Raw genomic sequence first — 23,271 nt, forward strand, 5'->3', positions numbered from 1 at the left:
GGCGGCGTTTAATGATAGTATTTACAGCAGACATGTTCAGGACCTGAACGCCTCCTGCACTAAAGACAACACAGCACCGCTCCCCCCCACCCACCTTTCTTTTCTTCTCTTTTCTGATCCTCGACAATCTGATTATAATGAGCTGTTTAATTTTTTTTTTCTTCTCCTTCTAGATACTTCAATTTGTAATGAGATGACGGACTAATTATTTTTTTCCCGAAACTGATCAAAGGATCCACTGATAAATCCTTCTGTAAGTCTTAAACACAACCACAGCTTAGTTTTTTATTTAAATAAACCAACCTCGGGTTAGACGCGTTATCCAGTCAAGCTAACAAGGATATTAATAGATGAAGGGGGAAAAAAAATCAGAATAAATATCAGTGAAGAACAAACAAACACGAGCAAATTACTAACGTCTAAGAAGGTGAATATGCAAATGATAAATTACAGACGCAAATACCGTATTTTCTGGACTATAAGCCGCTACTTTTTTCCTAGGTTTTGAACCATGCGGCTTATACAAAGGTGCGGCTATTCTGTGGATTTTTCTTCCACCGCTAGGGGCGCTGTAACCGGAAGTAGAATCAAAAATAAGATAGACGAAAAATCAATGCAAAGAAGAATTAGCAGATCTTTAGCAGATAGAACACGCACGACAAATTACTAACTGGTAATTATTTTCAAATCCAGCGAAGATGATTCAAGTGACTTGTGGTTTCAAACACAGGAGAAATGAAGGTAAATAAATACCGGTTATTTTCTCTTGGTTCTGTTCCGTTTTAATCAGCAAAGTTGCTGCCGTGTTAAAAGGCACTGTTCGGAAAGAATCTGTTCAGGTACATTTACAGTACAAAATCATTCTGTACATGCAGTAAATATCTAATTTTTCAACATAGATATCTGCGGCTTATAGCCCGGTGCGGCTTGTATATCTTTTTTTAAATTTTTTTTTAAAAATAGAGCGGATGCGGCTTATATACAGGTGCGCTCTATAGTCCAGAAAATACGGTAACTAAAGCTGTTAAAACGAGTGAATATCATATGCAAGTTCAAGTGGAACGATGGATAAATATTAGGGCTGTAACAATATGCGTATCGAAATCGCGATACGCAGAGCCACGATCCGTGTCGCGATACAAGAAGGCAGAATCGCAGTACACCCATTCAAACTTCTCCTCAGCCCAAAAACAGAGGCGCTTCCAAACTTCAATTTATGAATACTTTACTTTTTATTTAAATTACATTTTAAACTTACTTAAATTACTTTTTTATATCTATTAGTAAGTCGTTTTTTCGCCGACCTGCGACAATCTTCTGCGAGTCACGCGACGCCCACACTCGCCACTGGCAGAGCATTCATTTCTTTTAAGCGGTCGCCATTCTGGTTGCGACGCGGGGAGCGAATCTGTAAACAAGCAGCTCATTGGCTGGCTAGGTGTGCCACAAGCCAATCACAATCACTTGACCGGAAAGGCATGCAGTGTTGCCAGATTGGGCAGGTTTAGGTGCTTTTTGGCTGGTTTTGAACATATTTTGGGGTGGAAAACGTTAGCAATATCTGGCAACACTGAAGGCGTGTCTGCTTGGGCGGAAGCCTTCTGCGGCAGTTACATTTTGACACGCGAGCAATGTTTCACCATAAAAATTCCGTAATTTCCATCTGTTTTCCGCGATCACAGAAAATCATTGGCCCTATGAGAGTGAGACAGTGAGAGAGCCACCCCCCCCCCAAAAAAAATCTTAACGGATTTACACGATTTGGAAAAATGACTTTTTGAGAACCGGAAAAAACAGAGCTTCCGGCTCAACAGTATTATTTTGAGAAATAAAACAGTCTTTGGATATACATTTGTTCATTTTTGCATACATATTACTCATTCTCTGCAGTGGTCTGAATTATTTGTTATTAAATAGTTAATGTAAGTCAGTAAATGTTAAGTCAAATTTACTAATTTAAAAAAACATTTTAAAAAAAATCGTGGGCGTATCGAATCGTGGGTCAAAAATCGCGATACGAATCGAATCGTGAGTTGGGTGTATCGTTACAGCCCTAATAAATATATATAAATCGATAAACAAGCAAATAGCTTTCAGTAAAATGAACGGGGAGGGGGAACAAGTGTCTTAAGCAAATAAGGACATGTATACTAATTAAATACACCATAATAACGGTATAATGTAAATAAAATGGTTCTATTTAACATGAAAAGGGATGTGATGTTATAACAGCATGCTCGCTTGTTATAGAAGAGGATTATGCTGATATCGGGCGCAGACGCGTTCTGGACTCTGTGCGTCTAGAGGACGGGTCAGAGACGCCGTCGGTCATGACGATCCCTCCTGTTCGTCGCTGAGGGATTGTTCCGCTGTTTCCTCTGAATAAACTCCAGCTGTGTGTGTGACTGCATGCTCATAATGCAGTGCAGTGATGATGCGCTCATGCGGGGGGGGAGCGAGGAAATGAGGCGGCAGCATCGCTTCAGACCGGCCCTCAGGGCTCCTGACAAACAGGCAGCGTGTTCCGCTGGATTTATGAAATGATTTACGGGCCACGCTTCCCCAGACCCCAGCATCAGGCTCTGGAGGTTATCAGAAAACAATTATAAACGCTCCAGAATAAATAAGAGTAAATATTCCACACACATTCACTGGATACGAGCAATCGCATGCTCTGATTGGCTGCTCTACTACTAGGATATCAGCTCGTATACCGTGAGTAGAGAAGAACAAAATGGCGGCACGTGTTGCTGAACCAAAAGAGGACGAAATAAAAACTTAAAACAAAACCTTAAAAATAAAATATGAAATTTTATGTTTTTTTTTTCGTTCTTTGTTTTGTGAGTTTTTGAATTAATTAATTTAAAAAAAAAAAAAAAAAGCCTCAGTCTGGCCACAGGCCAGACGTGTTTATGCGATCGCATGTCGTCCATCCACAAAAATCACTGCTGCTGCTCCTTACAGGGTTGATCAGAGTTCGATCAAACTTGCGTACAATGTTCCCCAGGTGGCTGAACGTTTGTCGGATGTTTTGTATAAAGTTGTTAGCCTGGCAAGCCAGACTAAATGTGAATATTTAGTCTGGCCTCGCCCGTAGACATTTCCGAAGGGTGTGGGAGGAACAAACCGCTGTCTTTCAAACTGTCTCTGTGCGTATAGGCCAACGCTCTGACCAATCAGCGCAACAGTGACTGTGACGTAGTCAGAGCGACAGAAAGCAGTGGGGGAGGCCTTGAAATAAATAATTTTTCAAAATGCGTATTAATTAATAAACAGGTTCTAGATATTAAGAAGTTTGGAGATAATGAGCACAAGTTTGGAGTCTGTACCACATACACAGTTTTTCAAGGGTTTGCTTAAACTGTTTGAGAGTTTTTATTTAGTGGTGTTTGGTGAAATAATTTCCCTTAAATTTAAAATAACGGGAAAATAAGAAACAATCAAAAAGTAATGTTTCAAAGCTGTTTATTAATTCTTCGTACTACACAAACTAGCCCCATCCTTTTGGCTACGAGCAGAGCCAGCTGGTAGATCAGACTTTTGCCATAGCCGGTCGGCAAAACAGCGAAAACGTCCGTCTTGAAAAGGAATGAGCGGAGAGCCTCTTCCTGCTCATGTTTCAACCAAAACTCCAAGTCTAATTCTTCTAAAACTGATTCCAAAGCCGAGTCAAACGCGCGCTGTTCACTAGCCCATAGCCATCTTTCCTGCTGCGCTTTCTCCAGCGTCGCGCAGCCTTGTCGTCACTCCTGCAAAAGCCCGCCCAAAGAATCCAAACAAAAACCTTGCGCTGTGATTGGCGGGCACGATTTGATGCCCGGGGTGTGTTGTTTATATGGTGCGAGGCTAGACCCACTCGTAGGCAAAAATATTTTTGGCCGCTAGGCGGCTGGGTCTAGTTTATTAGGCTATCAAGTTGTGGCTTTCTTTCTTTTTCTTTCCCTTTTTTCTTTTTTTTCTTTTCTCTTTTTTCCTCTCCTTTTTTTCTTTTTCTCTTTTTCCTCTCCTTTTTCTTTTCTCTCTTTCTTTTGCTCGCTCACTCGCTAGCTAGCTAAAAGTGCAAGTGCTGTTTCTCAGAATCCAGTGACTCTGGCGACAATAAGTTTTTCCACCCAATCTCCTCATACATGGCTTATAGCCAACTCTGCTCTATGCACCTTGTCTTTTTCTTTTTTCTTTCTTTTTTTCTTTCTTTCGCTAGCTAGCTGAAAGTGCAAATGCTGTTTCTCAGAATCCAGTGACTCTGGCTAGAATAAAAGTTATTCCACTCAATCTCCTCAAACATGGCTTATAGCCAACTCTGCTCTATGCGCCTTGTCTTTCTTTTTCTCTTCTTTTTTCTGTTTTCTTTTTTCTCCTTTTTTCCTCTCCTTTTTCTTTTTTTCATCTTTTTCTTTTCTCTTTTCATCTCCTTTTTCTTTTTTCCTCTTTTTCTTTCTTTTCTCTTTTTTTTTTCTTTTTCTTTTGCTCGCTCACTCGCTAGCTAGCTAAAAGTGCAAGTGCTGTTTCTTAGAGTCCAGTGACTCTGGCGACAATAAGTTATTCCACCCAATCTCCTCATACATGGCTTATAGCCAACTCTGCTCTATGCACCTTGTCTTTCTTTTTTCTTTCTTTTTTTCTTTCTTTCGCTAGCTAGCTGAAAGTGCAAATGCTGTTTCTCAGAATCCAGTGACTCTGGCTAGAATAAAAGTTATTCCACTCAATCTCCTCAAACATGGCTTATAGCAGACCTGGGCATCTTATGGGCCGCATCCGGCCCTTTGGTTCATTCTGACCGGCCTGCGTAAGGTTAATTAGAAATTACAAAATAAACGTATTTTCTAATTTTACCTCATGCATGGACTGACTGTGCATTGCTTTTATTTTGAAGTTGTGTTCAACAAAAACGCAATGCGCGCGACATGAATGTGACATGAAATCCCACGAAACCTAATCCCGCGATAACCACTTCCGTAATTTGTCCAGACCAACCACAAACTTGTACGTCATCCTTCAAACGGTCCAGCCAATCACATAGTGTGACGTCAGCAGCAGGCGCCGGAGCCCGAGCCGATCCGTAGATCTGATACCTACACCGAATCGACACGGCGTCATTATTATAATCTGATGTATCTTGCTTGATGTTTGGAGTAGAAAGACAATATTGTGATGTCTTTATTGTGTTTTGGGGTGAATGTGACTGGAAAAAAAAATCGTACAAACGTTCACATTTTGTTAACCATTGTTTTGGGAAATTTGATTGAATAAATGAGGTTGCCTTACAAAAAAGTCGTTTTTTTTCCGTACTCTTACCAGTCTTAGCAGCTTGTAAAAATGTTATTTACTGCTTTATATAAAGAAATACAAATAATATTATGCAGAATTTAGTTCAGCCTTTTGGTCCGGCCCTCCACAAAATTTTCTGTTTCTCATGCGGCCCCATGGAAAAATAATTGCCCACCGCTCTGCTCTATGCGCCTCGTCAGCTATCAGCTCATGCACAACTCGATTTCATGGAATAACTGATTGATGTATAGAGCGGTGGCTACAATTATCGACACCTTAACGATCTTTTGGCCGTTGCAAAAGTAGAAAAGACTTTCGGTATGTAAATTGTGTATGAATAATTACTCAAGCTTCCACTGGGGGGGGATGAGTTGATTCCTGATTACTTGGCGTATCAGATCACGTGACACCGTTCCACGGTTATCGACACCCAGGTGATTGATTTATAAAAATATAATCGGTATGTGGTAAGTTAACAAAACAGTTTTTGTTTAAAATTTGTTTTCCATAGACTTGTATTTAGTACAAAATATCTTTTATATAAATATATGGATGTCGGTGTTTACATAAATGAGGAAGTAATTGTTTGTAAACAGATGAACTGAGAATGTTTAACCTGCGTCAGAAAATCTTTTTGTTCCAAGTAAGTATTTTCGTAGATCGTGCTTTTGTTAATCATTTGTTGTTAATTTCTAGTTGTGTGGTTTACCAATAAGTGTCAACAGGGAATCGACCTTGTAACCACATGAAAATCCTGGTCAAAGCTCACGTCATTCCTTCGAACCAAAATATAAAAAGTCTAGTCTAGTAGATATTTACAGCAAACCTGCAAATAAAATAAAATCTGAATACGTGTCAGAAAACAGAATCCAGGGACACATGTCGGCCCGGGGGCATTTTGAGTTATTGACAGATTCAGAAAGTACAGTTTCTAAGCTTTCCAATGATGCCTTCCATGTGGAGATCTGACAATATTTGAAGAATGTGTGGCCTTTTGAAAGTGTATACTTCTTAAAACAGAAAAGGGAGAAAATCGCCCTCAAAGTTTTCCATCTCAGCTACTCTGGGTGCAGGGCGGGCACATAATGGTGCTCATTTGCATGATATTAAGGAAAGCCCTACCCCCTACGAGCTAGCACGATACTACTTTCATGTAAACAAATCACCACGTCAATTTTCCTTCCATGCAAAGTATGCCCAAAACAATTATGAAGTACAAAAATAAGTCCTAAAGTATACTTTAACGTTTTGTGGTTGAAAAATTACTCACACCGTAAGAAAGAAAGATAGCACGATGATGACACAACTAACACAACACTAGTTTCATGTAAAGCCTCGGTCACAACCGGCCGTACGGTATGTGCTCCTACGGCTGGTCTACACGCATGCGCGTGAAACGCATGAGAGCGCGCGTGTGACGTACTGATTTTCGAGCCGCAGAGGTTCTTTGTCATGTCAAACTCTACGGGCGCTTACGTATTTTTCAGGTTGCAAGACAAACTTACGGCCAATGCGCGTCTTTCTCCATGAACAAAAAAAAACGCAGTGATTTGGGAAACGCCAAAAATCACACGGCCAAAAAATCGTACGTCCGGTTGTGAGCTAGGCTTAACCAAACCACAACACTCTCCGTTACATGCAAAAATAACCACACAGCCTTAGATTAATAAACTCACCCCATCAGAAAGAGAAACGGCGCCTTGCACACACCAATGCCTCCGATGGAATGTAATCCTAGAACGGTCCGTGTATCATCCGGTCATTCAAGTATTCCATTCAATCTGGAAAACGAGGTTGCAGGTTTTTTTGCTGGAAATGGTGATCTCCGATGTAAATACCGTGTGTCTGTTTGCTTCGCGGTGTTTCAACTACTCTGCGCTCTGTTTAGCTTCCTCATTCCATAGTGAAATCACACGCCTGTATGCAGCTAAGTAGCCACGAGCTCAGCTCGTATCATACAGCTGATTCGCGAAAAAAAAAAAACCCAAAAGACTTAAATCATCATGTGAATGGCCCATATGGTAATTTACCCACACCCCCCAGCAGGCTACAGTCCTGACAACGAGACAATTTGCAACAAAAAATGTATGCTTTTCCAACAAAACAATCTATTATCTGAAATACTGATTGCATTCTTCAAGATCTCAACTTGCACATGATGGAAAAAAAACGAAAATCACAAATTTCGAAAAAAAATGCTTCTTTTGCGATTATCTCAGATTCGTTTCGGCCGACATGCGTCCCTGGATTCGGTGAGGGGTCACGTATTTCAGGTATTTAATGGGTTTTTTTTGTGTGCGCGCGCGCTAGGAATTTAATTCTGTTTATTGCAGTCGGATTCCAAATACGCTATAAACATTTCATTCTGTTATGAATCAGAAAAAAATTATAAATCCCAGCACTTTAAAAAAAAAAAGTACTTAATCTACTTCATGAGTTGTAAATGTCATTTAATTCCACAGGGTGTCGATAATGGTGGACACCGGTGAAAGTGATCACTATTATCGACACCTCACGTGACTTCTCAAACACGCGTTTAGATACAAAATGGCGACCGTCGAATGAAGGAGAAAGAAACAAAGCAGGTTTCTACAAGGAGATCATGAAATACCGGTGAATTTGAGAAGTAAAAACATGTCCATGGTCTTTCCACCATGCTTTCCTGCGATGACGTCCGGGTTTTCCGAAAAATTGCTGATCGTGCTGAAAAAATTTCATCTCGGGTCACAAGCTGCAACATCAGATGACAAGATCAAAGGGTGAGGCGGGTCTTCCGGGTGATTGATTAACCAGTAATAACTGCTGGAACTGAAACTCACCTTTGTGTGTTTAAAAAAAAAAAAAAGAAATTTATTGGTAAATATGAAAAGGTGTCGATAATTATGGACTCTGTAATTGCAGCCGTCGCTCTAGTAATCGTATTAGATCTGTGTGATGTTTTTCTTCAGTTTGCATTTTTCTAATTTGAAAATAAGCCCCGCCTCCGTCCAGAAAGGCTTGTTAGGGTTTTATTAAAATCCTGATTCCCCTCACAGGCAGCACAGATGCTGAGATGCTCTCTCTCCCTCTCTCTTTTCATTTCTGTGTCGATGTAAATGATTCTCGATTGGGATGGTGTGCTGACATTTTTTTTTTTTTTTTTTTTCCTTTTCAGACCCCTGAGGAGTTGGACGACTCTGACTTCGAGACCGAGGAGTACGAGACTCGCAGCAGGACCAGTGTCCAGACGGAGGACGATCAGCTCATCGCTGGACAGAGCGCCCGGGTAACACGCCACACTGACCGTTCCCCTGACGCTATAGCGTTACGATTGACTTGAGTTGAGATTGACAGCTGCGTAAATGAGGTCTGAGTCATGACTTTAAATGTCAGCTATCCCTGTAGGTCAGTGAAACGCTGCTGAAATGCATTTCCTGTATCCCATAGTCAAGCTCATGACTTCATATTTCAGTCGTTCTGTCAGAGCAGAGCAAACCAAACGGGCAGGAAAATATTCCAAACGAAGAAGGACGACTGAGGCTTTTAAATCTCAGCCTGGCTTTTCCACGCGCACGCCAAGCTCAAGGTGCACGTTAAAGTAAATCTTGGAAGAGATGCGGTTTGAGTTCCTGCATTTCCTTCTGAAACAGGAAGTCAGAGTTGTTGAAGTGTTTCACTGATTAACACGGCACTCAACAAACACGACATTTAAGGAATTTCTCACCGCCGCCTTCATCCACAATCCTAGACAATGTGATGTCATGACGTGATGTAGTCGAGTCACTAAACTTGGAGTCCGAGTCCAGGTCATTAAAGAGAATTTCGAGTCGAGTCCGAGAACATGACCCCACCTGCACCATGTGACAGTGGCTGTTGCTGCCTTTACGTGAAGGCGTCTCTGCTGCTGTGTTGGACTAACGTCACTGCTCGACTGCACCGTTTTAGTGAGCAGGCTACAGCTAAAAAGCTAGTTCATCGCTCAGCAAGCCCCGCCCACTATCAACAGGGCAAATAACACGAGAAGGTTAACACTAGCTCGTACATCGTTCAGCAAACAAGCCCTGCCCACTATCAACAGGGCAATGAACATGAGGGTTAACACTAGCTAGTACATCGCTCAGCAAGCAAGCCCCGCCCACTATCAACAGGGCAATGAACATGAGGGTTAACACTAGCTAGTACATCGCTCAGCAACCAAGCCCCGCCCACTATCAACAGGGCAATGAACATGAGAGGGTTAACACTAGCTAGTTCATCACTCAGCAAGCAAGCCCCGCCCACTATCAACAGGGCAATGAACATGAGAGGGTTAACACTAGCTAGTTCATCGCTCAGCAAGCAAGCCCCGCCCACTATCAACAGGGCAATGAACATGAGAGGGTTAACACTAGCTAGTTCATCGCTCAGCAAGCAAGCCCCGCCCACTATCAACAGGGCAATGAACATGAGAGGGTTAACACTAGCTAGTTCATCACTCAGCAAGCAAGCCCCGCCCACTATCAACAGGGCAAATAACACGAGAGGGTTAACACTAGCTAGTACATCGCTCAGCAAGCAAGCCCTGCCCACTATCAACAGGGCAAATAACATGGGAGGGTTAACACTAGCTAGTACATCGCTCAGCAAGCAAGCCCCGCCCACTATCAACAGGGCAATGAACATGAGAGGGTTAACACTAGCTAGTACATCGCTCAGCAAACAAGCCCCGCCCACAATCAACAGGGCAATGAACATGAGAGGGTTAACACTAGCTAGTTCATCGCTCAGCAATCAAACCCTGCCCACTATCAACAGAGCAATGAACATGAGAGGGTTAACACTAGCTAGTTCATCACTCAGCAAGCAAGCCCCGCCCACTATCAACAGGGCAATGAACATGAGAGGGTTAACACTAGCTAGTTCATCACTCAGCAAGCAAGCCCCGCCCACTATCAACAGGGCAATGAACATGAGGGTTAACACTAGCTAGTTCATCACTCAGCAAGCAAGCCCCGCCCACTATCAACAGGGCAATGAACATGAGGGTTAACACTAGCTAGTTCATCGCTCAGCAAGCAAGCCCCGCCCACTATCAACAGGGCAATGAACATGAGAGGGTTAACACTAGCTAGTTCATCGCTCAGCAAGCAAGCCCCGCCCACTATCAACAGAGCAATGAACATGAGAGGGTTAACACTAGCTAGTTCATCGCTCAGCAAGCAAGCCCCGCCCACTATCAACAGGGCAATGAACATGAGAGGGTTAACACTAGCTAGTTCATCGCTCAGCAAGCAAGCCCCGCCCACTATCAACAGAGCAATGAACATGAGAGGGTTAACACTAGCTAGTTCATCGCTCAGCAAGCAAGCCCCGCCCACTATCAACAGAGCAATGAACATGTCACTTCCTTCTCTGGGTGGGGTCTTACCAAATGATTGAAGTTTGAGGTCGTCCCCATCGTCTCCTCGATAGTTCTTCTACATATGGAACACATAGCAGTGCTTCCCCCCCCCCCACTGCACAAGAAGTCTGTATCAGCACAGTGGACAATCCTAGAGGCGTCTCTTCAGGCGTTTTAGCGCCGTTAACGTTAGTTTGTTCCTGAACATGACGTATGAACAGGTGAATGTGTATTCTCTTGCACGACATTATTATAAAAATTCATGTAGATATAAATATCTTGTGCCAAATTATTGTGGCATGTTAAAAAAAGAGAAAAAAAAATCCAAGTCCTCGTCTCCAGTTTACGAGTCCGAATGCAATTAATGCACGAGTCTGGGTCATCAGTGCTCAAGTCCAAGTCAGGTCCCGAGTCCTTAAAATTAGGGCATCAGTCGTACTCGAGTACTTCAAGCCTGTTGCGACGCATTTGTGAACCCTCAGCGGCGCTCAATGGAGTCGCGTTTTCCGTCAGTCTGAGGTAGCGACCGCTAAGAGTTGGTTAGTTCAGTTTCAGTTCTTTATTGATGCACAATTAAAATTACATAAAAAAATCAAGAAAACAATAATATAAAGTCCAGGGAGAGGCAAAAAACCCAAATGGGCTTATTTAAAAGCCTGCACCTATAGTTAAAATTTCATAATTATAAAGAATAGAAAATTAACATACAAAGAATATTATAACTACATAAAATAATAAACTAATAATAAAAAACACATGTATAACCTCAAGTTATAATGACAAACAAAAATAGCTAAAAATAAATGCTCTTCTGAAAAGTCGTCCAAACTCCAAACATTTATTCTCAAATAACCATTGAATGTGTGCACGAGCACAGGAAGTGGGTTTGCACAAAATAAGCCTTTTTTTTTATCCGCCGCTGGCTGAAAGGCCTGAAGGGGGGATTATGTTGTGGCGATGTCCGTCTGTCCATCCCAGGAAGGGTGCTCACCTTCCTTCTGAAATGAACTCCTCTCAATTTTTGGAGGAATTTCATGAAACTTGACAGGATTCTTTGTTATATGTCAAAAATACGCATATCGTAATTTAATTCACTTCAGTCGCATTATGGCAGAGATGCTAGCGGGCAATGGATCTCCAAAACCTTAAATGTCAGCGGTGATTTTTTTTTTTTTAATTTATTTTTTATCCATTTTGTTCCTCGTCATATCATGTGACCCTAAATCAGAAATGGACACGATTCCGTTTGTTTTGCGAAGTATTGCTTTGACTCATCTGAAAAAAATTTTTTTTTTTTTGGTGATTATTTGAGGTTTTATTCTTGTTTTTTTTCCCCCTTGACATTCACGTGTGTAGCGTGCATTTCTTTCTTCCATAATTCCAAAAGCCGTGAAAAACGTTAAAGCCTGGACGGATTAGACAGAGATGCCAATCACTACGATTCGTGCGTAGTCACTACGTTTTTGACAGTAGCACTACGAGGCTACGACCGTCTATTCGGTTTATATGGGATTCATATGATTTTAGCATGGATGCGGTTCGAAACGCGTGAATCTATAAGGGTTCGCGATATTTTGCCGGTGTTCGGTACGTTTGAGGCCAGTTATCGCTTGATAATTCAATATTTTGACTGTATTTATGGTCAAAGTTTGCGTCGATGGGCGCCGCCATCTTTGTTGACAAGCGTTCTGCGCATGCGCGAATTAATTATCGATGCCGCGATGGAATGTCGAGCAGCCCATGTCACTAGGTGTTGAGGGGCTGTCGGGGGGTTGTAACCTCACTAAAGAAAAACTGTCGGAACTGAAACAGTCATCTTCTGAAGTAAATCAGTCAGAACTGAATCAGTAACCTGACTCGATATTGATGAGATTAAAAGTGAAAGGGAGTTGATAAAAATGAAAAGTAATCAAAGTGACTTGACGTTAATCATGGGAATAAAAAGGAAATGGACATGTTCCAGTACAGCTATTTGAGTATTTGCTAATTGAGTGTTCCAGTATGTTCTCTATAAATATTGATGGTATGTAATCTGCATTTGTGTAGTAAAGTTAAGAAAATAATATTCACTGTTTGAAAGTTGATTGTATACAGATTACCAGAGAAGTCTTTACTTTGTGTGAATGTGGTGAGTTATGAGTATCAATCATGAGAAAATCAAGTGATTGTGGTTTGGTTTTATTTTTCAGATAATTGAAGGAAAAAAAAAAAAAAAAAACAATTTTCTCTCCCCAAAACCAACATGTCCCAGTTCATTTTAGTCACCTCTATTCACTCAGAATGGCCCTAAAAAAGCTAGCCTGGCAAGCCAGACTAAATGTGAATATTTAGTCTGGTCTCGCTCATAGACATTTCCGAAGCGGGTGGGAGGAACAACCCGCTGTCTTTCAAACTGTCTCTGTGCGTATAGGCCAACGCTCTGACCAATCAGCGCAACAGTGACTGTGACGTAGTCAGAGCGACAGAAAGCAGTGGGGGAGGCCTTGAAATAAATAATTTTTCAAAATGCGTATTAATTAATAAACAGGCTCTAGATATTAAGAAGTTTGGAGATAATGAGCACAAGTTTGGAGTCTGTACCACATACACAGTTTTTCAAGGGTTTGCTTAAACTGTTTTTGAGAGTTTTTATTTAGTGGTGTTTGTTTGGTGAAATAATTTCCCTTAAATTTAAAATAACGGGAAAATAAGAAACAATCAAAAAGTAATGTTTCAAAGCTGTTTATTAATTCTTCGTACTGCACAAACTAGCCCCATCCTTTTGGCTACGAGCGGAGCCAGCTGGTAGATCAGACTTTTGCCATAGCCGGTCGGCAAAACAGCGAAAACGTCCTTCTTGAAAAGGAATGAGCGGAGAGCCTCTTCCTGCTCATGTTTCAACCAAAACTCCAAGTCTAATTCTTCTAAAACTGATTCCAAAGCTGAGTCAAACGCCCGTTGTTCTCTAGCCGTAGCCATCTTTCCTGCTGCGCTTTCTCCAGCGTCGCGCAGCCTTGTCGTCACTCCTGCAAAAGCCCGCCCAAAGAATCCAAACAAAATCCTTGCGCTGTGATTGGTGGGCACGATTTGATGCCCGGGGTGTGTTGTTTATATGGTGCGAGGCTAGACCCACTCGTAGGCAAAAAATATTTTACTAGGCTATAAAAAAGCACCAATTTCCAAAATTTTCTCAGGGGGCTTACAGCGCCCCCCCCGAACCCCCAGCTCGATTGGACTCGCTACGCGCCCTGCGTATGCATGTGTCACTACACATTGATTTCACAAAAGGTTGGCATCTCTGATTAGAGCACGCGCTCCTTGATACGGTCGCAGAAATGATTAATTTGGTCCATTTGAAGCAACAAGAGAGGAATATAAAAGGTTGTTGAAAAACGGCGAAAGAAGTTATAGTTAATGAAAAACCGGTAACAAACGCTCACCGGTGTAAGAATCCTGAACAGAACGCCGCGTTTCTCCGTGCTAACGTTTTCCATCGGCCTAATTAAACATCTGAGGTCTGCGTCAGAGATGCGCTTTGCCCCCTCACATCACAACCAGGGCTTTGAACCAGAATTTTTTTCCTATTGGTTCGTTCCGAACAGAAACGGAATTTTAACGTTTCCGGTTTTGGGTTCCACCATTAAATAGACGTTCCCGAACCGGTTAGAACAAAAAAATTTCGTTCCCGGAACGGTTAATTACGTTCCCTGTCAGCTGTTTAACAAATGGCTATAAAATTATGTCTCTGTCTCATCCAGCTTAAGCCAAATGTAGGCTAATTCTATTACAACCTTCATTAAATAAGACAAGAAATAATTCAAAACTATTATTATTTCAAATGTTGGCGATTTGGATTCTCAGTATGTCTTCCCATCTACACAAACAGAAAAAGTGCCAAAAATGAAAGAGAATTCGTTTAGTGTGTTACCAAAGGCTAGTCAGGCCCTATGCATTGATAGGCTAACAGGTTAACGTCATTTAATGTTCGCGAGCCTCTCATTAACGTGGACAAATATATCGATATCGTGTTTGAAATTGACATTTTTGAATAACGATAGACTGCAATATTTACCTCTTATTTAAGATGTGGAGACGTGATAGTAGTCCACCCTCCCGCTCTCTCCATTCAGTCAGCGAACGTCACACAGGAAGTGAACCCCAGCGGGTCATAGAAACTTGCGCAGGAGAAGAATGGCTTTATTTGTAGGCTACGGAAACTTTGAGGAACGAAATAAAAACCGGTATTCAGGCATGTGATTTTTCCGTGAATTCGCGGAATCCCGCTTTTTTCACCTCAAAACTTGAAAAAAAAAATGTTTCCAATTTTTCCCTCAAATCCACATTCGTATCCTATTCGTTCCGACTTTGTTTGAAAGATGGCAGCCTCGGACTTGCATCTTTATGCCTCGATCACGGAGGCTGCCATCTTTCAACTCTTTGTTTGAAGCGAGCGCGTTCATTGGTTGTTACAGAGCGATGGGCCAATCACGTACCTCGTTTCATCTCATTTACGCAATTACGTCATTGAGATGAAACGAGGTACGTGATTGGCCCATCGCTCTGTAACAACCAATGAACGCGCTTGTTAGCTGTACGTAAGCTCGCTTCAAACAAAGAGTTGAAAGATGGCAGCCTCCGTGATCGAGCGTAAAGATGCAAATCGAGTTAAAGAAATCGACAGAATAGTGAAAAACAAGTTCCGCTGGGAATAGTTGGAGAAAGAGGTTGCTACAGACGTTGGACATAAGACTGTGAGACATTTGTTCAGCGATTTCGTTCTTTGGGGAGAGGGCAGAGGTCTCTGGCTGTCAAGTTTGGGGATGCTGGGACCTCCCCTGCCCGAGCTACGAGCGTCCAAAGTCGGGCTGGAGCCCGGGATAGAAACGAAACCCGAGCGGAGCGGCTCGCCTCGGGGTGAATTGTGTCCCAAGGCGCGGGGCTAGCGGGCCCTGCTCGTGCTGGTTCTTTGGGGGGGGGTGAGTGTGTGAGAGAGTGAGCGAGCGTGCGTCAGAGTTGCATGTTGACCATTAAATTGGCTTGAAGTTGTTAATCATGACAAGTTTTTTCTTGTGTGTTTTGCTTGCCATTTTAGTACAATTTTTAAGTCAGAAAACCCCAAAACCCAGGAGCTTCAGGGGGCTTCCCCCCTTGTCCCCCCCACCAGGGCGCTGCCCTGGACCAGCTGGGGGCCTGCGGCCCCCAGACCCCCGCCTAAAATTTTCAGATAATTTCACCAGCCCCAAATCACATCCCTGGGTATTAACCGGTTACCGTTATTTTTAATAAGCGTTTCTGTTCCGGAACATAAAAAATAATAAAGTTTCTGGTTTCGTTTCTGTTCCATGTGAAATAGAAAAAGTTCCCGGTTTTCATTTTCGTTCCTTGAACCGGTTCAAAGCCCTGGTCACAACAAGCAGTAAAAACAAGTGCAATTCAGATCAATAATCCAAAATCGTACTTGAATATTAACGCAGTATGCAAAATGGCTGCAGCAGCGGGTTTCCATTGCTCGTCTTGAGTTCACAATTGCATTAAGGCGGTTAATGGAAACCTACGTAGTCAAGACTAGTACAGAGGGGGGAAACGAAACAAAAACGTTTTTAAAGCGTGGGGTTTTTGGATGTACCGCGTGCGCGTATATATAAAATATAGATGCATTGTGTAACACGGACGGATACAATAACCCGTCCTTTTGAATTCAGCAGATAAGGAGCAGGGCTTTGAATAATTTTGCTCTTTTTCTGTGTAAAGTTGCCTCGACTTCGACAGACATCCCGACGAAAACCCTCTTGTGCTCCCTGCATGTTCCTTTCTGTTGCCGTGGTAATGATAAACGCAGCGTGACGGGACTAGTGTAATGAGATTTTTCCGCGTTATTTTGAATGTGTTAAGGTGTGTAGTAAGGTGACGGGCATGGTTACATCTCTCTCGGTGTCTCTCTCGTGGTACTTGGGGACCTTGTTAGTGCAGATTCTCTTTCCCTCCTCTCGTTTTTGAACACATCTCGCTCACTAATGAGGATTTGTGTGCTGTGGATATACAGGAAATGGAGTCCGACTCGGTTTGACTCCTGTTCACGACATCCCGGTCTAAAAGCTCTGCGTTTTTGTTTGCTCGAGTGACTCAGTGGCACTGAAACCCTCCTCCCTCTCTCCCTCCTGCTTCCTTTGTGGCAGAAGAGCAGCTCATGGTCTCAAAATGTCCCTGATCTGTGGCCCTGCATTACAGCGGCGAGCCACTGGCTCCTCCTTAATGATCTAAATGTACATCCGGATTTCTGTCCAGCTGCGTTGTGCCAGTATCTTTTGTTAAAACCGCTATGCAAACTAAATTGCGTTCAGCTTCCCGGCGTCTCTGAAAAGCATCCGAGGAGTAAATTTCAGCGAAAACGCCATTACGCAGGCTTTTAGTTCGTCTCCGCTGTTATCTCCTCGAGAACGTTGCTAATTTTGTCCCAGTTCGCCGACGCTAGCGCTAGTTTAATGCTTCATTATTTCGCACAGCGGAAAGCAAATGATCTCGATGGTAATCTCGAGTCAGACGGCAGTCAGAAGGGCCTGGCGTATCCCACGCTTCACATTCATCTCCGCTTCATTTTAATAGTAATGGACGCATTTCCCACGTCTTATTACAAGGCTGAAAATAAACAGCCGGTTCTGTTGATCTCTCCAGAGCTCCACAGCATGCAGGAGGAAAATAAACGCCGGCGCGAAAGGCGTCTGTTCAACCTCTTAGACGTCCAGATGAGTCCCTTAGCAAAGCGGTTGTGATTATTTTTCTTTCATCATCCACGCATAACCTGACCCCAGTGCAGGATGCAGACTGGACTGGTGCTGAGAGCGCCGGGGGGAGAATGATGAAAGCACACAGACAGAGATGAGGATGGCGTGAGCACGGTTTCCTTTCTGAATGATCAGGAGAGGATGTGGCCGGAGGAATCTCGCAGCTGTACTCCGCCGTGTAGATCTGATGCCGTTAGATTAGGACTGTAGCGTGGCGTTTGGGCTGCAGGAACACGTTTACAAATCCGACCCTGGGTTTGGGATTTCGGTCGTGTGGCTGTGATGAGCGAGTGGAGTCAGAATTCGGTGCAGTACAGAGTCTCCGGGAATAAAACAAAACGGGACGTTCCTGACAAAAGCTTCATCAGCTGTCTGTCGAACTGTCTGCCTGTGTCCTAACTTTCTGTCTCTCCCTTTGTCTGCCTGTGTCCTAACGGTCTCTTTGTCTCTCTTTTCTGTCTGGCTGTGTCCTAACTGTCTGTCTCTCTGTTTGTCTGTGTGTCTGCTTGTGTCCTGACTGACTGTTTGTCTTCCTGTGTCCTAACAGTCTGTCTCTCTTTGCCTCTCATTCTGTCTGTCTCTTTCCGTACACCTGTCTGTCTGGCTGTGTCTCCTAACTGTCTGTCTGCTTGTGTCCTAATGGTCTGTCTGACTGCCTGCGCCTCTGTCTGCCTGTGAGTCCTAACTGTCTGTCTCTTTCTGTCTGCCCCTGTGTCCTAATGGTCTGTCTAACTGCCTGCCTCTTTTTGTCTGCCTGAGAGTCCTAACTTCCTGTCTCTCCTTCTGTCTCTCCTTTGGTCTGCCTGTGAGTCCTAACTGTCTGTCTCTCTTTCTGTCTGCCCATGTGTCCTAATGGTCTGTCTAACTGCCTGCCTCTTTTTGTCTGCCTGTGAGTCCTAACTGCCTGTCTCTCCTTCTGTCTGCCTGTGAGTCCTAACTTCCCGTCTCTCCTTGTCTGCCTGCCTGTGAGTCCTAACTTCCTGTCTCTCCTTCTGTCTCTCCTTTGGTCTGCCTGTGAGTCCTAACTGTCCGTCTCTTTCTGTCTGCCCATGTGTCCTAATGGTCTGTCTAACTGCCTGCCTCTTTTTGTCTGCCTGTGAGTCCTAACTTCCTGTCTCTCCTTCTGTCTGCCTGTGAGTCCTAACTGCCCGTCTCTCCTTCTGTCTGCCTGTGAGTCCTAACTGCCCGTCTCTCCTTCTGTCTGCCTGTGAGTCCTAACTGCCCGTCTCTCCTTCTGTCTGCCTGTGAGTCCTAACTGCCCGTCTCTCCTTCTGTCTGCCTGTGAGTCCTAACTGCCCGTCTCTCCTTCTGTCTGCCTGTGAGTCCTAACTGCCCGTCTCTCCTTCTGTCTGCCTGTGAGTCCTAACTGCCCGTCTCTCCTCCTGTCTGCCTGCGAGTCCTAACTGCCCGTCTCTCCTTCTGTCTGCCTGCGAGTCCTAACTGCCCGTCTCTCCTTCTGTCTGCCTGCGAGTCCTAACTGCCCGTCTCTCCTTCTGTCTGCCTGCGAGTCCTAACTGCCCGTCTCTCCTTCTGTCTGCCTGCGAGTCCTAACTGCCCGTCTCTCCTTCTGTCTGCCTGCGAGTCCTAACTGCCCGTCTCTCCTTCTGTCTGCCTGCGAGTCCTAACTGCCCGTCTCTCCTTCTGTCTGCCTGCGAGTCCTAACTGCCCGTCTCTCCTTCTGTCTGCCTGCGAGTCCTAACTGCCCGTCTCTCTCTCTCTCCTGATTGCTGGTCTCTTTTGAACTGTTTCTCTGTCTGTTCAGCTGTCTTACTTTCTCTCTGTCCATCTTTCTATTGGTCTAGCTTGGTCTTATCTTTCTAATTGTCTGTCTGTGTGCGTACATGTGTTTTTCTTAGTGTCTGTCTGACCAGTTCTGTTCTCTGAGTGTGTCAGTGTGTGCGCAAGTCATTTACAGGGAATGAGGAGAGTGAGTAAGCGAGCAAGAGCACATGGTGCAGGTGTGTGTGCGCTGCCTCATGGGTGTGTGTGTGTGTGTGTGTGTGTGCAGGCCATCATGGCTCAGCTGCCTCAGGAACAGAAGGCGAAGATCGCAGAGCAGGTGGCGAGCTTCCAGGAGGAGAAAAGCAAACTGGACGCCGAGGTCTCCAAGTGGGACGACAGCGGCAATGACATCATCGTTCTGGCCAAGCAGATGTGCATGATCATGATGGAGATGACCGACTTTACGAGGTCAGTACACACACAGCTGGCAAAACCCAACATGACGACACACTACACTGAAAAGCACAACCTTCGTGTCACTCTTGCATCACGAGTCTGTTGAGTGAAGGATTAAGCAGCTGATCGGGGACGGTGCTCAGAAGTGAGCGTTATCCTACGTTCAGTTCAAAGTGCGAGAGCAGGCCGGAGAACCACGCCCTCGAGTCTCCCCACCCCGCCACTTCAGTTTCCACGCACGAGTACATTCTCCGCACGCAGCAGATTCCCCACTGCCCTGCATTTCACTTTGATCAGTGTGGCGCTGCGCTGCGCTGCACTGAACCATCACCTCAGCTGTGTTCGGGGCGTGGCTGGACGTGCCGTTTTCCAGGAAGCAGCTCCTCAGGAGTTCCTTCACTCCTGGCTTTTCTTCTAAACCCTGATGGTGGTTTTATTGAAAGGACTTCCTGTTGGAAGATGACGATCGAGTCCGGAGTGGTGGAAGTAACGCTGCTTCATCGCACCACGGTGTTATTGGTTATTTCCCTTAAACAGCACAACACTTGTTTTATTATTAGTGATGCAGTGCTATGCATTACAAACTATTGACTCCCATATCGAATGCTAGCTGTTAGCATGTTAGCTAACAGCTAACATTCTAGCTGTTAGCATGCTAGCTAGCTGTTAGCATGCTAGCTAGCTGTTAGCATGCTAGCTAGCTGTTAGCATGCTTGCTAGCTGTTAGCATGCTCGCTAATATTAACATGCTAACATGCTAGTTAATTGTTAGCATGCTCGCTAGCTGTTAGCATGCTCGCTAGCTGTTAGCATGTTAGCATGCTAGTAATTATTAGCATGCTCGCTAGCTGTTAGCATGCTAGTTAATTATTAGCATGTTAGCATGCTTGCTAGCTGTTAGTATGCTCGCTAATTATTAAGCTGTTAGCATGCTAGTTAATTGTTAGCATGCTAGTTAATTGTTAGCATGCTCGCTAATTGTTAGCATGCTCGCTAGCTGTTAGCATGCTCGCTAGCTGTTAGCATGTTAGCATGCTAGTTAATTATTAGCATGTTAGCATGCTTGCTAGCTGTTAGTATGCTCGCTAATTATTAAGCTGTTAGCATGCTAGTTAATTGTTAGCATGCTAGTTAATTGTTAGCATGCTCGCTAGCTGTTAGCATGCTCGCTAGCTGTTAGCATGCTCGCTAGCTGTTAGCATGCTAGTTAATTATTAGCATGTTAGCGTGCTTGCTAGCTGTTAGTATGCTCGCTAATTATTAAGCTGTTAGCATGCTCGCTAGCTGTTAGCATGCTCGCTAGCATGTTAGCCTCATCACAAGTCACACATTCACACAGTACAGTACAACTCCTGCGATAGCGACTGCTATGCGCACTGCATCACTCTCACGATTTCCCCCAGGGGAATTGCTGTCTCTAGTTCCCTATTTAATACAACCTGACGTGGCCATGCCTGCTGTGTGCTCGTATAAAGCGAAGTTTGTTTTTTCCTGTATTAATGTGTGCGCGCTCTCTATCAAACCTGTGTGGTGCTATTTAACTGTGACCTTTTCACAAACCAGAAAGCAGCCTAATGAAATGTCTCGCATTTCTCTCCCTCTCATTTCCACCAGCGCTCATCAGTGGGTGCGGTCCGATCTAAACCGAACTGCACGCTTCATTTATCCCTAAAGGGAGTTTGACCTCCGGTTTCTCTCAGCCGCTCACTTATTCCTGTATTATTGCACTTCCCCCCGCTCTGTTTCGTCACTTTGGACTGGTTCCCCCTTATACATACGCACGCACGCACAGTGTGTGGTGCTGATACTCATCGAGCTGTCTCTAGAGTCTCGCCTCGCCCTTTCAGCATTCTGTTTTTAATAGCAGGGGTTCTGAGTTGCGTAGGAGTGGCAGGGACGCGGCAGTTTATAGCGCAGAGCTGGCGAACGTTGGAAACGAGTGTGCGTCTCCAGAGTTCAGCTTTCATCAGGAAAGAAAATGGCGTTCTGGAAGTTTCACGTTTAGTCGAGGAGATGGTTGGAGAAGTTGTGATTAAACTGAGTTAGATTTATACCAAAGATGGCTGGGATGTGCAAAAAGGAATAAAGCACTCTGCGTCATGCTGTTCGAGGAAAAGCACTCAACAGTGAAGCAGCGCTACTGTTACCCTGAAGTTTATTATTCTTCCCCGTCAACCGCTGAAGCTTGCCTCTAGGTACAAATGCCCGTTTATTAAAGAGCATGTAACTATAAACGGATAAAAAGTGACATTTTAATGAAACACGCGAGCTCCTTCAGCAGCCTCTGAAAATCCCTCGAATGAACCGTTGCTGTTGGGACGAGCGCATTAATGTAAGTCCGTCAGCTTCCGTTATAGGAAACGAGCACCTTCTGGAGCGGGAGGGAAGAAGAGAGGTGAAGCTGTAACAGGTGCTGGTCATTCTGTAGGGGCTCCCCTGGATCTGGGGTGCCCCCTAGTGTGTGGGGGGGATGATGAGGAGTTTAACATGCTAGCCTTGACTATGAACTGATGGTGGAAGGAGACATGGGGGTCACCCACATTTATACCTTTTCACAAACCAGAGTGTGTCTGCCATCTGCTCTGTTATTTCTCTGTGAGAGAGAGAGAGAGCGAGTCTCTTCCTCCATCCCTCTATCTCTTTACTTGAAGTGACATGGAAGGACAGACGACCCAATTCCGGTACAGCACAAGCTAAGTGAGTGTAAGTGCTATCCGTCCATCTTATCTGTGGAATTTGGTTGGGGTGTGTGTGGTCAACACAGCGTCTCAGCTGATCTCTACACACTGGCTGCTGATTGGCCTTTTGATCAGCACTTCCTGATGCGCAGGGTCAGGAAGAAAAGAGAATTTCAGAGCAGGAAAGATGTGAACTGGATTCGACTCCAAGTTTCTTTCTCTCTCTCGCTCTGTCGGCCTGTCTCGTGCACGCGCTCTCTTTGGTCTGTTTGTCTGTGTGTGTGTCTCTCTCTCTCTCACTGTGTTGGGCTGTGTCTCTCTCTCTCTTTCTCTGGTCTGTTTGTCTGTCTCTCTCGCTCTGTCAGGCTGTCTCGCATGCTTGCTCTCTGGTCTGTGTCGGTCTGTCTTGCGCGCGCTCTCTCTCTGGTCTGTGCGTGTGTCTCTCGCTCTGTGTCGGGCTGTCTTGCACACACTCTCTGGTCTGTCTGTCTCTCACTCTGTGTCGGCTTGTCTTGCATGCCCTCTCTCTCTCTGGTCTGTTTGTGTCTCTCTCTCTCTCTCTCTCTCTCTCTCTCTCTCTCTCTGGTCTGTGTCAGTCTGTCTCTCACGCTCCCTCCCTCCCTCTCTCTCTGGTCTGTCAGTCTGTCTCTCACGCTCCCTCCCTCCCTCTCTCTCTGGTCTGTTTGTCTCTCTCTCTGGTCTGTCAGTCTGTCTCTCGTGCTCCCTCCCTCCCTCTCTCTCTCTTGCTCTGTCAGTCAGTCTTGTGCAGTCTGTCTCTCTCTGGTCTGTCTGTGTGTCTCTCTCTCTGGTCTGTGTCAGTCTGTCTCTCGCGCTCCCTCTCTCTCTTGCTCTGGTCTGTTTGTCTGTGTCTCTCGCTCTGTCAGGCTGTCTCGCATGCTTGCTCTCTGGTCTGTGTCGGTCTGTCTTGCGCGCGCTCTCTCTCTGGTCTGTGCGTGTGTGTCTCTCGCTCTGTGTCGGGCTGTCTTGCACACACTCTCTGGTCTGTCTGTCTCTCACTCTGTGTCGG

The 23,271-nt window shown here is 44.6% G+C and overlaps 1 protein-coding gene across 1 annotated transcript in view; it reads left to right on the forward strand.

The window, feature by feature from the left end:
- Positions 1-23,271, forward strand: part of ctnna1 (catenin (cadherin-associated protein), alpha 1) — a 353,364-nt gene that overhangs the window by 280,660 nt on the left and 49,433 nt on the right. The window contains exons 14-15 of the mRNA XM_060915358.1: positions 8,423-8,533; positions 19,397-19,578. Coding sequence (XP_060771341.1) covers positions 8,423-8,533; positions 19,397-19,578 — 293 coding nt within the window. The remainder of the gene's footprint in view (positions 1-8,422; positions 8,534-19,396; positions 19,579-23,271) is intronic.

This window comes from Neoarius graeffei, chromosome 2 (genome assembly GCF_027579695.1).
Source record: "Neoarius graeffei isolate fNeoGra1 chromosome 2, fNeoGra1.pri, whole genome shotgun sequence".
NCBI lineage: Eukaryota > Metazoa > Chordata > Actinopteri > Siluriformes > Ariidae > Neoarius > Neoarius graeffei.